Below are 14,058 nucleotides of genomic sequence, written 5' to 3'. Positions count from 1 at the left end.
CAGATCATGGATGTATTAGTCTAGAGCAGAAAACGAATAAACGTCTGAAAGATTATATGGGTTGCAATCACCCTCAGGATGTTTCTTGCAGGGTTAGGCAAAGGCTCCATGCTGTCTTTTCTTTTAGCCATTATAAACATTCAACCCTTGATATCTATCTTTTCTAAATTTGACCTTAAGTATCATTCATCGGGAGACGGTACTCCGATTTACTTAAAAATATCAAGCTCTTCTGAGAATTTTTCAGACATCTCTTCTTGCTTAAATAAAGTCAGGGATTGGATGGCCAATAATAGTCTCCTGCTTAGCCCCTCTAAGTTAGAGTTTGTCCTGTTAGGACCAAAACATCTCATTAAATGGTCCTTCCGGAATTTCCTCCCCTCTTCATCTGATAAGGATTCCAAATGCTTTTGCCAAAAAGGTAAAAAACGTGGGTTGCTTCTGGCAATCTGATTTGAGCTGCACTCAGCAAGTAAGCAAAACTCTCAAATATGTGATTTATATACGCCTTCTTCCTCATATGCTTTTGTTTATTTCAAAAACTGTAAAAACAGAAATAATTCTCTAACCCGCAGGATTCAATGGAGGGAACCCACAATTGGACTGGCCGATCGGCATGAGAACGCAACCAGAGACTACCAATGTAGTAAATAACCTAGGAATACTCAAGGACAACGGATTATCACTGGAACCTCAAGTCAAGGCAATCGCCAAAAAATGCTTCTTCCTCCTACGACTGCTCAGAAGATTACTCCCCTACCTGTCCTTCCCCCACAGAACCCTCACAATCATGTCCCTGACACTCAAAAGAATTGACTACGCAAACAGCATCTACCTAGTAATGCCTGAAAGACTAACCAAGAAACTGCAAAGGGTGAAAATACAGCAGCCAGGATCCTATGAAGACTAAACAGAAGAGACCACATTGCTCCAGCACTGAAAAACCTATGCTGCTTACCAGTAAAAACGTGCAACATCAAATTCAAAGCACTCTGCATTGCCCACAAGGCCTTGCACAGACAAGGAGCAGAATTCCTCCAAGACAAGATTAGCCGGTATCGCCCAGGAAGGGAACTAAAATCCAGCAACGACCTACAAATAGAGGCAAACCCGTACAAAAATATGAAATTCAGCAGAACAGCGTTCTCACGTCTAATTGCTAACATCTGGAACACCATGCCCAAAGAAATTAGAAACAGAGTAGACCACATCACCTTCTGAAAATGGCTCAAAACTTGGCTATTCAGCAGACAATAAAAACCTCAAAGGGCCAGCAACAACAACACCACAGACAGCATGAGAGGAGACTAGATGGGCCAAAGTACCACAAACAAGAACATGGCTAGATATCGTCAAGCGGCAACCAAAGAGCCGCGGGAGAGGTTCCAACAAACTGTCTGACTTACTAACCCATTTTCCCCTTCCTGCTCCAACAACATAACTGACGCCATTAGACCAGACCTTGGACTAGCCAAACTAGACATAAATTAACACAGAATCAAGACTATGTCCACACCTACCATCTCTAGATGCTGAAACTCACCTAGCGTGAACCACCCACATAGTCCACAAAACCATCAACAACGCAACTACACACCAAGATACTGGATGAATTTACAGCTACGACCACCAGTGACTCTGGATCCCTTATGGACACTATCTAACCAACCCCCACGGGCAAACCCACCATAGCCCACACAACACACTAACACCCACACAAAACACTACCACACACCCGAGGCACTGAATCTTACCCATACGGTTACAATGTATGAGACCTCTGACACAAACTACCACATGCAAAACAACTGTCACAGGTGCCAGTTCCTCCTGTTTCTGAACCTATATTCCCGCCCTATCCCCACTAACCTCCCCAGCTCCATCTCTTGCAGAGCCACGCGAGCATCTGGAGACTGCCCCTGGGTGGTAGCGGAGGTAGCGGAGCATGGTATAAATCAACATAACACAACACAACAAAAGATGATCACACCTGCTTTTGTTTCAAGAGACGATTAACCTGTCATTACGGTTTCCCTAGCAATCACTAATTTGTACTATGCCATCACTCTTTTGGCAGGCATTCCCGAATACCAACTGTCTTGTTTACAATCATTGCAGAGCGCTGCACTATGGCTGATTGTTAAACTCCCTAAATCTACCACCCTCTCTTTCTATTGATGTTCGTTAGAAGGTCCCCCAGCCTGTCAGAAAATCCACTCTAAGTGGATTTTACTTGTTTTTCAATGTCTCCATGTAACTGCCCCTCTTTATCTAGATGAGAAGGTTCTACCGTGTCACCCTTCCAGATCCCTCTGGTCTAGGAATTCTTCAAATTTTGACTGGCCCCATGGCCAGATGGAAATTTAGAGGGGACCAGGCATTCTGTGTCCTGGGTCGCTGCCTCTGGAATATCTTCCTGCTGCATTGGATAAGCATTCCATCTCTGCCCCCTTTCAGGAAATCCTTAAAAATATATTTTTTTTATTGATCTCAATCATTTCATGCTCATTTCAGTGTCTCAAGCACCGCTTTGCATCGATGCACATGTGGAGTTTATTATTCCTGTTTACTTGTGTTACAAATTCCTAAGATCACATCACATCAAATGATGTTGGTATTTTGGGTTCCTCTCCCAGTGATACCACAAAGTCCACGTCTGTGCGTGTTAAAATGTCACGCCAAAGCCTTTGTGCTTTTTCTCCAACATACTCAGGTGCAATAAAGGCACTTCCCAATATAATGCCATCATCCAAATTCAGCCTCACCAGCAAATGTGCCCCTGGACTACTGCCATGAACAACAATCTAAACCATGGGTGCACAACATACGGCCCGCGGGCCAGTTGCGGCCCGCCATGCTCTTTTGTCCGGCCCGCGAGGCACAAAGACTTTCCTAATGGAGGGCGGCTCTAAACAGAACCGACTGTCCGGCCTTCAAGGCAACAAACTCACTGCCTACCAATCGAAAAATCTCAAATCTCTTTCGCAGACCTTAACAAGAAGCCAATAGTGCCCCACCTCTAAGTCAAAGTGGAAAGGACACTCCACATTGTAACCTACATTGAATTCTAGCCTGCCCCTGGAACGTTAACTGGACATGTAGTCATATTAATAGAACGGCAGGTAGACAATTTAACTATTTTGAGTGCATATAATAAGATTTTTATTTCTGAATCACACACACACACATATGATTCAGTAATCAGAGCACATTCTAGGCAAAGGGAGCAGGTGACAGCCAGGTGCAAGCATACATCTTGGCTGGGTCGAGAAGGCTTTCAAGGTAGATGGGAAGGAGACACTATAGCCTTAAAGTCAGCTGTAGTGGATCTATCCTGGCGAGGAAAGGCACGGAGGTCAAAGTTAACACCCAAGTGAGGCTCCTTCTTTCGTTTCAGTTCACCAGTTCCCCTGCCAATTGGGCCATGCAAGGCTGGGGTGGTTGCTTTCCCAGCTTTGCATGGCCCGTTGGGTGTTTAGAGGGGCTCCTGCCCCTCCCCGCAGATAAGATCTCTTTGGGTGGAGAGATGGTGACGCTCTGGCAACACCGTGGATGTCAGGAACCAATCAGGGCCTTACCCTACTTCCTGGTTAATGTTTGAATGGTGCACGAGAGCCGGAGGCCTGGGGAGAAGGTACCGGAAAAAAAACGTTTGTATGAGTGTATGAGTGCGTGTGAGAATGTGTATGTATGTATCAGTGTCCAGCCAAAGGATCGAAAAAAAAGGATCGAATGCCCTTTTTTCGAAACCAAAAGGACCGAAAAAAAAGGGTTGAATGCCTTTTTATTTATTTATTTATTTATTTATTTTTGGGGAACCCCCCATTAAAAAAAAAAGATTCGGCCCTTTTTTTCGGTCCTTTTGGTGTCAAAAAAAAGGCATTTGATCCTTTTGTTTTAGATCCTATCACCTATAACCGTATGTATCAATGCGTGTATGCAAGGGAGTGCCTGTGTAAGTGTGCAAATGAATGAGAGTGCAGTGTGAATGGTGTGTTTGGGTATCATGAACCGTGACATTATAAAGCTTTGTTACTCTACTTGGCCACGTGACACCTTGGTGGCTTGCAATATCCTTATAACATACAGTAGGCAGTGGTTAATCCCATATATTACAGTTTAGTCGTGAAATCACTACTCACTGTGTAATGATAAAAAGGCGGGTGTCGTGACAACAGTTGTAACTTATTACAGTTGAGTTGTGATGTCAGCATTGCTGCCTGAGCAGGCAAAGAGAAGGTCAGTTGCCACTGGAGCATTTTTTTTAAATGTGTCCAACTTTTTAAATTCCTGTCTTTTGACCTGCCTGTGGAAATTTGTAGCCATGAGTTGATAAGGAGACATTTATAGCAGTACTAGCTGTACCCAGCCTATCACACACTGATGTAGTCCTCTCTCATGCACACACACACACCAAACACACTTTTTGTCTGTCTGTGTTGCTGGCGCGCGTTTGATACCGCCACCCCAGCCATTACTGAAAGTAGCGCAACCAGAGAAATAATACAGGTGTCTTGAAATGGGGAGAAGGCCCTCAGTTCTTTTTTAAGGTTAAAAGTAGAATGAAAACAGCAGTGGCAGAGGTATGCCCCAATGTTAAAACCAGCCTGATGTTTGGAAACATGCATTGCCATTGCATGTGTCCTGTAGAATTGTTGCCTTTACGCTAAGGGCACATGGGTGTCATGGGAGAGGTGAAGAGGACACTAATGGGCTCTACATGGCGTGCTAGGTTTCAGACAGACCTTGAAAGGGACCCGATTACCATATTTATTTATTTTTTGTAATTGTTTAAAGCACTGACCTAGCTCGATGAGCAACATGTTGCTGTACAGGGTGTAGGTAGCCAGCGTATGGGCTGGCATCTTTTAACAGTAGTGATGCCTGGTCTACCATTGTGTTTAATGTTTCTGTTTTCATTAATTATTAGGGTTTTTACATACTGAAATAAATGTGCTGGCTGAACAGCACTAACAATCCATCAGTTACCAGCATGCAAATGTATACATTGCCTTGGTGCTCACAGATAAAACAGATCTTTGGTTTTAATCTGAGTTTGACAATATCCCAGAAGGATGACGATTTTGAGAGACAAAAAAGTATGCATTCTTGCAAAAAGAAGGTATAGAAAGGTCAATATTTTAATTGTACTAACATTGTAAGCTGTCTATTTTTAAAATGGTATAATGTTTATTCCTAATGATTACTTCTAGTATATATTGTAAACATAAAACGACCATTACCAATGTATCATTAAGCAAAGATTTGTATACAAACCCTGAATAAAGATCACAATTATTTTCTTATAGAAGGTTATCCTGTGAAACGGCTCATTCCATTCAGGCCTAGTAGTGCCATTGTTCAAGAATGTTAGAAGCGGAGGGGGGAGGGGGGATCGGAGGGGAATTTCCCGCACATACATCCTTAGGAAAATTATATGTATATGTACTATCTGTATTTTACTGCTTACAACCACTGTCTGCTGTTCCTTTACCAACCTCAACAGATTGTATATTAGTCTACATATGATCAATCCTAAAGCGCATTAAGGAATGGCAAAGAAAGGCGTAGCGGCGCAGGGAGCAGTGGATACCAAGTCAACAGTGGAGTGAAATCAAATGCCTGTAGGGGCCGCTAGGACCAAGATTGCAGCAGGCACCTGGAGTAAAACCACAGCTGGGGGAAAGTGGGTCAACTAGCAGCAAAGTCATGATGTGGCGAAACTACAGCGGGACACCTCGGAGCAATATCACAATGAGATACACAGGCGGAAATCCCGGCAAGTTAAATCACGGTAGGACAGCTCGGAGTAGAACACCAGTGGAACACCGAGGGGTAGAATGGCAATGGGACACCTGGGGGCAGTATAGTATTAGCTAGAGAGTGAAATAATGAGCAGGTAGTTGGGGGACGAAACAATCAAGAATCCACATATAGCAAGGTATGACATGGCCTAGCAGGGCATAACAAAGTTGTGACAGTAAATAAAAGGCATAACAAATCATTACAATTCACAGCAAGCGCTAAAAAAAACTAACAAGGCCAAACAACATGGTCTCTTCCCCCCACCTAAATCACTGGCCTCTGCACATAGCCCCTATCCATCCTCACGTTGCCACTGTCTCTCTCACACCCTCATGAATACATCTCTTTCCTTTTCCTCTGTGTGAAACAAGGATCGTGGAAATGAAAGATGAGGCTATGTTCAAGGCGTTGTCACCAAGGATAATGTTGTTCAAGGCGTTGTCACCAAGGATAATGTGAGGCTGGTGAGATTTTATACCTTGGGAGCCATATTCCCTCAATGGCCCTGAGAGAATGAAGGATCAATTATATTTGTAAAAAATGTATAGCCTGGCGATGAGTGCTATTATGTTGGTGTGCTTCCAGTGCCCACAAAAATGAAGTGTGCTCTATGTCTTATCCTACTACAGTTCAAATGGCAGGAATGCGAACGCGGACCGGCCGCCGCAAACCTGTATACCACCTAATCTATTTAGGCTTAAAAATGACATTTGGCAACATCAGAAAATGCGGACTTGCTTCACTTGAAAGGATAATGCGCGCCACTTGCCGCAGGGTCATTGCTAGCCTGTGCTCTCCTTAAAACTTGTTGAACCAGCTCTGCCCAGAACACTTAACACCGCAGGTCACAGTCCCGCCGGAGGAATGCTCGCAAAGCTCTCCCGTACTCTCGGTTTCTCTCAGCAACCGAGAGCCATGGTGGGAAAGGCTGGAAGGGGAGAAAGAAGCAGGTCAGCAACAGCGCTCTGGGCCTGCTCTGCCCCACGCAGAGATGCCCTGCTGTGGGGCTTATGGAAACAGCAAAGTGCTCCCAGGACAGAATAAAGCGGGGCAGAGGGGGTTGCCTGGGGAAAACTATGTGCAGCTACAACCGCATATTGTGGGGAGAAGGAAAAGTCTGTTTTCACGAGGTGTGTCCCCTTATTCCCTGCCCCGGTGAACATTCCATGCGCCCCGTAATACATGGTTCCACTTGCGTTACGCGGGTTTTCGGACATTGGACAGCAGAACAAACACGTGACATTCCACAGGTCAAAAACAGAGTCAATAAGACAACATCGTGCACGAGGACATTGGAACAGCCTGGAATGTTCTGCATAGACATTCTGCGCATTTGCCAGTAATCGGATCTAGAGGAATCCCTTTTGCTTTTTGGTTTGCTGGCGGCGCCGTGCGTTATGCGAGCCTCGCCCTGCCCGCGCGTTATCTGGCTCCTCTTACCTGGTTAAAGTGCAGCTGCGGCTGATGGCTGCCCGCCGGCCGGCCCCCCAGGGTGTCCATCAGGGTGTTCAGCCGGGCCGCGGACATGGCCCCGTGCTCCCCGTAGAGCTGCAGCGCATCCTGCGCGAAAAGCTCGCCCGGCTGGGGCGCGCCGCCGCTCCCGTTACTCCTCGTGGCCTGTGCCCGCGCCAGGCACAGCAGGGCCAGCCCGGCGGAGAGCACCCTCCACAGCAGCGGGGGCAGCAGCCTTCCAGCCATGGGGGCCAGCAGAGCCAGTTCCGCCTCAGCTGCGCAACAACAACAACAGAGGCACGTGGGCCCGGGGTGCGCTCTCTGCCTGCGCGGGCCGCCGCAAACACGCAGATAGAAAAAACACCCTCCTGTCAGACTCTGGCGCGGGGCGGGAGGGAGAAGTCACACACGCAGGTGCTGCACCGGGACGGAGAGGAGTGCTGCGAGCGCCGGGGAGCTGCGGGGCGTCTTCTGCGGACGTGTCCAGCCTGTGAGGGGAGCGGGGGGGAGAAAAGAGAGCTATTTTAAACAATGCTCCTTCAACTGCACGGGAACCATACAAGATAAGACAGCCCCGGTCACTTTGGGAGTTTCGCCTGTGGGTGCACCTTGTTTGCCCGCCTTCCCGCTTGCCGTCTCCTCTACCACTCACACCCCGGTTATTTATTATTCGGTCAGGGATTTTCCCTGTATTGACGTGCCAATCACTGCTTCGTCCCCCGGCCTTCCTGTCCTGTTAAGTGTGTCAATGTGTGCATAGTCTTTCTGTGTCTTTGTTTCATCTTGCTCATTGCAATTACTTCTTATCCCCAATCCTTCAGACATTGTCAAGTGCTTCCCTCCCTGATGTCTCTTTTAATCGCTGTAATGTATGCATTACTTTGTGCACATTAATTAGTATGTCTGCGCCCATTCTTCACTTACTTGTTAATTTACCATTGTGTCTTCCTAACAATAATTCACAACGGCTTCTTTATTACTGTTTACAAATATGTTCTGGCGAATTACTTCACTTTCTAACACAAATCGGTTCTCTATCCTGATCGCATCTTTCATAAATTGTCCTTTACGTTATATTTTGTTTGGTGGTTGTATTTTTGTTCACTCCCGCCAAATCCCCTCCTTTCGTTTATTTTCCGGTCCTTCTACTTTTATTCTGTGGCTCATTCTTGCCTTCCTCTCCTCTTACGTTTCCTTCCCCACTTTATTAATATTCTTTATTCTTCCTCTTTATTTTCTTCTGTCATTCATTCCTTTCCTTCTGTCTACTCCTTTTGTTCCATCCTTACTACCTTCTCCAGTTCTTCCCTTCTCCTGCCACCCCGCCAATCCTCTCATCGCTCCTCGCGTGTGCAATGGCAGCAGGTGTGTGCGGTTAGCTTTCCCCCTGCTGCTCACCTTTTCTCTGGCGCCTCCTGCAGTCTGTGCCGTCTCGCGCATCCCGCAGCTTGATAAACTCTCCCCGGGGTCACGTGCAGACACCTGGGCCGCAGTGCCGCCCCCTCTCCTCCGCCGCCGCCCCCTGACGGGCGTGAACGGTGACCTACACCTCATCCCAAGGAGCACCTCATCCCCACTCACTCGTCGCTGCCCTGCTCCTCCTCCACCCCAGGGGTGCATACACAACCTCTGCCCCTCCTCCCCAGGGGTGGCGGTGGGAGATACTGGCCCCACACACACAACCGAGCAGTTCAGCGAGGAGGATGCCCGCCTGGAACACTTAGGCACCGTCCCACGCTGCGGGGGGCGCGCCCTGCCCTGTAGCTTCTACTGCACACACTGTCGGCCCTGCCCTACTCAACAAGGGAGGAATGGAGGGGAAATAACTGGGAAGAGGCGCAACGCAGTTCCGAGAAACACATCATCAAAAGTGAAGAAATCACACACTTTGCAACATAGGGTATTTGGATATCTGAAGTCTGCAAGCTGCCAGTTCGTGTTAAGGATACACACTTGGACTTCCTTTCCGGCTGGCACGGGACCCTTGTACTTGGTGGTGTGGGAATGGGATGTTGGGTTCCTGCGCGTTTCATTTCTTTGAGGTGTGGAGTGGAGCCAACATAAAATAAACCACAATACTCTACTTTTGCTTCCTTAGCCAGGCAAACGCTTCTGTTCAGCCGAAAAAATACTTTGGCGGCAGTGTATTTCATTTTGAAGAATAATTTCTGTGTAGTCAGTGCAAATCGCTCAGCTGGCCTCTATCCAGCTGCGCGCGCCTAAAAGACCGAGCACACTTCGAGTGGAAATGCGGTCTAAACACCGCAACGGTCCGTTGGACTTCCTTCATGCTCCAAGCAGGTCAATTGGCTCACGGATTTGTGAAAGGCGTGCTATATACAATTCACCATATTCTATGGGATTTTCAGCGGAAGCTGTGAAAGTACATTAAGTGCCCATTTTGCCCGTGCCATTTCAGGCCCCAGAAGGGACGAACGAGGAGGCCACGTTTCCCATGGTTTTCCGGACTTCCTTTATCTGGATGCCTGCGACACACGGAACATGATTAGGGTGACATCATTAGTAATACTTTAAATACGACACGTTCAGTAGGGTGTGCGGGGTGGGATTTGCTTGCTGCCAAAATTTCACCAGGCTCACTGATAACTCTTTATGTGCGTCCCTTGATCCTGACCCCTGATTGGCTACTGGCATTCTGCCTTTGTTCCTAGCCAATCTGATGCGTGAGAATACTTGTGGCCAAATTGAAACATTTTGCGTCTCGGCGGTCAGGTACCTTTTTGGGCAGTACCTGTTTGAAAACGGTCATGGCCAATTCCGACCCTTACATGGCTGCCTTTCTACAATCGGCACTCGCCCATGCTGGGCCCACCATAAAATAAACTACAATACAATACTTTTGCTTCAGCCAGGGTCCCGCCATTAACGATGCGCACAGCTATTTTCAGTGAGAAACTTATTTGGGCCTTAGCAGTGCTGGTCATTGGGCCGGCTCTCGGCGGATCCGAGATCCGGCACCAGATGTGTAGCCGGAACTCGGGATCCGGCCAGAGTCAGCCGCCCAAGCCCATGAACCGCGCTGTAAAAAAGAAAAAGAAAAAAAAAGCGTCCGCGACGGCAGCATTTGCCGTTTACCGCGGCTTTGGCACTGATGTGTAATGCACAATGCTCACTACATGTACGACTGAAAAGAATCAGTTGTACATGTAGCGAGCATTGTGCTTTACACGCAGTGCCAGAGCCGAGTAAAAGGCAATGCTGCCCTCGCGGGCGTTTTTTTTTCTTTTTCTTTTTTTTCGCACAACAAAATGAGCCAGGGCTCATCAAGGTGGTCTGGCCTAACTGCAAGGGTCCTGCGGGCCCGACATGCTACGCCCCCCTGACGAGCCCCGGCTCGATGGGCTACTGGCACTCCTGCCAGGCAACCTTTTGTAGTGATCAACACCCTCTCCCCCTTGGGGAGAGGGTGTTGATCTCTGCATTTATATTCTATAGGCTTGCCTGGCAGGGGACAGGGCCTCGCCTATTCAGCCTTAATGGTGGCGCTGCCCCTTGCCAGCTGGTAGGGGCAGCATCACCATTAAGGCTGAAAGGGTGAGGCCTCTGGAAGCTGAGGCCGTTTTCTTGAAAACTGAAATTCCACGAGTTTTAAGGGGTAATTCATAGAATTCAGCGCACAAGTGGCGCACGCGGCTGGCGCACAGTGTGCGCGTGCGAATCCCTGCACCAGACGCGTGCGCTAAAATCCATTTCCGCGCACAGCGTATTCATGGATTCCAGCCACCAAAACCAGCCGTGGCGCACAGTGGCGCAGCAACCCTGCAGCAGCGCCAGTTACGCCCCAAAGAACGCCTCTCGCGCAGGGAAAAGCCATCAATATACCCAATCCAGCGCAAAGGGCTGCGCTAACCCTGTACCAGCACAGCAAGCGGGCTACGTGTATCACTGGGGTGCGCGGGAAGTACCTCACGCGATTGGCCCTGTGCGAGCAGGGTACGCGTATTTCAGGGGTGCGCGGGAAGTTCCACACGCGATTTCATCATGGTACGTGTATTTCAGGGGTGCGTGGGAATTTTCACACGCGATTGGGCCCGTGCGAGCAGGGTACGCGTATCTCAGGGGTGCGCGGGAAGTTCCAAACGCGATTCCATCAGGGTACGTGTATTTCGGGGTGCACGTGAAGTTCCACACGCGATATCAGCAGGGTACGTGTATTTCAGGGTGCAGGGGAAGTTACACACGTGATTCCAGCAGGGTACGTGTATTTCAGGGGTGCGCGGGAATTTCCACACGCGATTGGGCCCGTGCGAGCAGGGTAAGCGTATCTCAGGGGTGCACGGGAAGTTCCACACGCGATTCCATCAGGGTACGTGTATTTCGGGGTGCGCGGGAAGTTCCACACGCGATATCAGCAGGGTACGTGTATTTCAGGGTGCAGGGGAAGTTACACACGCGATTCCAGCAGGGTACGTGTATTTCAGGGGTGCGCAGGAATTTCCACACGCAATTGGGCCCGTGCGAGCAGGGTGCGCGTATCTCAGTATCTCAGGGGTGCGCGGGAAGTTCCACACGCGATTCCATCAGGGTACGTGTATTTTGGGGTGCGGGGGAAGTTTCACATGCGAAAATCAGCAGGGTACGTGTATTCCAGGGGTGCGCGGGAAGTTCCACACGCAATTCCATCAGGGTACGTGTATTTCAGGGTGCAGGGGAAGTTACACACGCAAAGTCAGCAGGGTACGTGTATTCCAGGGGTGCGCGTGAAGTTCCACACGCGATTCCATCAGGGTACGTGTATTTCAGGGTGCAGGGGAAGTTACACATGCGATTTCAGCAGGGTACGTGTTTTTCAGGGGTGCGCGTGAAGTTTCACACGCGATATCAGCAGGGTATGTGTATTTCAGGGTGCAGGGGAAGTTACACACGTGACTTCCGCAGGGTACGTGTATTCCAGGGGTGCGCGGGAAGTTCCACACGTGATTCCATCAGGGTACGTGTATTTCGGGGTGCGAGGGAAGTTCGACACGTGATTCCATCAGGGTACGTGTATTACAGGGGTGCGCGGGGAGCACCACACGTGAATTACACGTGTGGGCCCTCCCAGGTGTTACCTCTACACCCTCCATGGCCCCTGCAGGTGGCTCACACCACAGGGGCCTACCCTGCACATGTCCTGCAGGCACCCCATCCACCATGGCCATGCCCCCCAGTCAACCCACATGTCAACTTGCACTACTGCCCACCAACGCATGTCCCCCTGCACCCCCAGGGGCAGCCTCCACAGGCCCCCACCCATGTCTCCCACCACCCGCCAGCAGTGCAGGGGCACCCTCCACCAGGCCCCCACCCATGTCTCCCCCCACCCCCACCCCCCAGCAGTGCAGGGGCACCCACCACCAGGCCCCCACCCATGTCTCCCACCACCCCCACCCCCCAGCAGTGCAGGGGCAGCCTCCACAGGCCCCCACCCATGTCTCCCACCACCCGCCAGCAGTGCAGGGGCACCCTCCACCAGGCCCCCACCCATGTCTCCCACCACCCCCACCCCCCAGCAGTGCAGGGGCACCCACCACCAGGCCCCCACCCATGTCTCCCACCACCCCCACCCCCCAGCACTGTGGGGCACCTGCCAGCAGGCCCCCACCCATGTCCAACTCATGTTCCCCACCACCCCCACCCCCAGCACTGTGGGGCACCTGCCAGCAGGCCCCCACCCATGTCCAACTCATGTTCCCCACCACCCCCAGCCACCAGGGGCAGCCTCCACCAGGCCCTACCCATGTCTCCCACCACCCCCAGCCACCAGGGGCAGCCTCCACCAGGCCCCCACCCATGTCTCCCACCACCCCCACCCCCCAGCCACCAGGGGCAGCCTCCACAAGGCCCCCACCCATGTCTCCCATCCCCCTACCCCCCAGCCACCAGGGGCAGCCTCCACCAGGCCCCCACCCATGTCTCCCACCACCCCCACCCCCCATCAGTGCAGGGGCACCCACCACCAGGCCCCCACCCATGTCTCCCACCACCCCCACCCCCCAGCCACCAGGGGCAGCCTCCACCAGGCCCCCACCCATGTCTCCCACCACCCCCACCCCCCAGCAGTGCAGGGGCACCCACCACCAGGCCCCCACCCATGTCTCCCACCACCCCACCCCCCAGCCACTAGGGGCAGCCTCCACCAGGCCCCCACCCATGTCTCCCACCACCCCCACCCCCAGCCACCAGGGGCAGCCTCCACCAGCCCCCCACCCATGTCTCACACCACCCCCACCCCCAAGCAGTGCAGGGGCACCCACCACCAGACCCCCACCCATGTCTCCCACCACCCCCACCCCCCAGCCACCAGGGGCAGCCTCCACCAGGCCCCCACCCATGTCTCCCACCACCCCACCCCCCAGCACTGTGGGGCACCTGCCAGCAGGCCCCCACCCATGTCCAACTCATGTTCCCCACCACCCCCACCCCCCAGCACTGTGGGGCACCTGCCAGCAGGCCCCCACCCATGTCCAACTCATGTTCCCCACCACCCCATCCCCCAGCCACCAGGGGCAGCCTCCACCAGGCCCCCACCCATGTCTCCCACCACCCCCATCCCCCAGCCACCAGGGGCAGCCTCCACCAGGCCCCCACCCATGTCTCCCACCACCCCCATCCCCCAGCCACAAGGGGCAGCCTCCACCAGGCCCCCGCCCATGTCTCCCACCCCTCCACCCCCAGCCACCAGGGGCAGCCTCCACCAGGCCCCCACCCATGTCTCCCACCACCCCCACCCCCCAGCACTGTGGGGCACCTGCCAGCAGGCCCCCACCCATGTCCAACTCATGTTCCCCACCACCCCCA

The 14,058-nt window shown here is 51.5% G+C and overlaps 1 protein-coding gene across 1 annotated transcript in view; it reads right to left on the bottom strand.

Moving 5' to 3' along the window:
- Nucleotides 1-8,705, bottom strand: part of SLC39A8 (solute carrier family 39 member 8) — a 238,445-nt gene extending 229,740 nt beyond the window's left edge. Inside the window, exons 1-2 of the mRNA XM_069630700.1 lie at nt 8,656-8,705; nt 7,246-7,745 (exon numbers count right to left, since the gene is read on the bottom strand). Of these exons, the coding sequence (XP_069486801.1) occupies nt 7,246-7,503 (258 nt within the window). The 5' untranslated portion in view covers nt 7,504-7,745; nt 8,656-8,705. The remainder of the gene's footprint in view (nt 1-7,245; nt 7,746-8,655) is intronic.
- Nucleotides 8,706-14,058: the final 5,353 nt, after the last annotated feature.

This window comes from Ambystoma mexicanum, chromosome 6q (genome assembly GCF_040938575.1).
Source record: "Ambystoma mexicanum isolate Mex_15411 chromosome 6q, UKY_AmexF1_1, whole genome shotgun sequence".
NCBI lineage: Eukaryota > Metazoa > Chordata > Amphibia > Caudata > Ambystomatidae > Ambystoma > Ambystoma mexicanum.
Note: the sequence above shows the minus strand (reverse complement) of the source record. Positions and strands in the feature narration are given on the sequence as shown.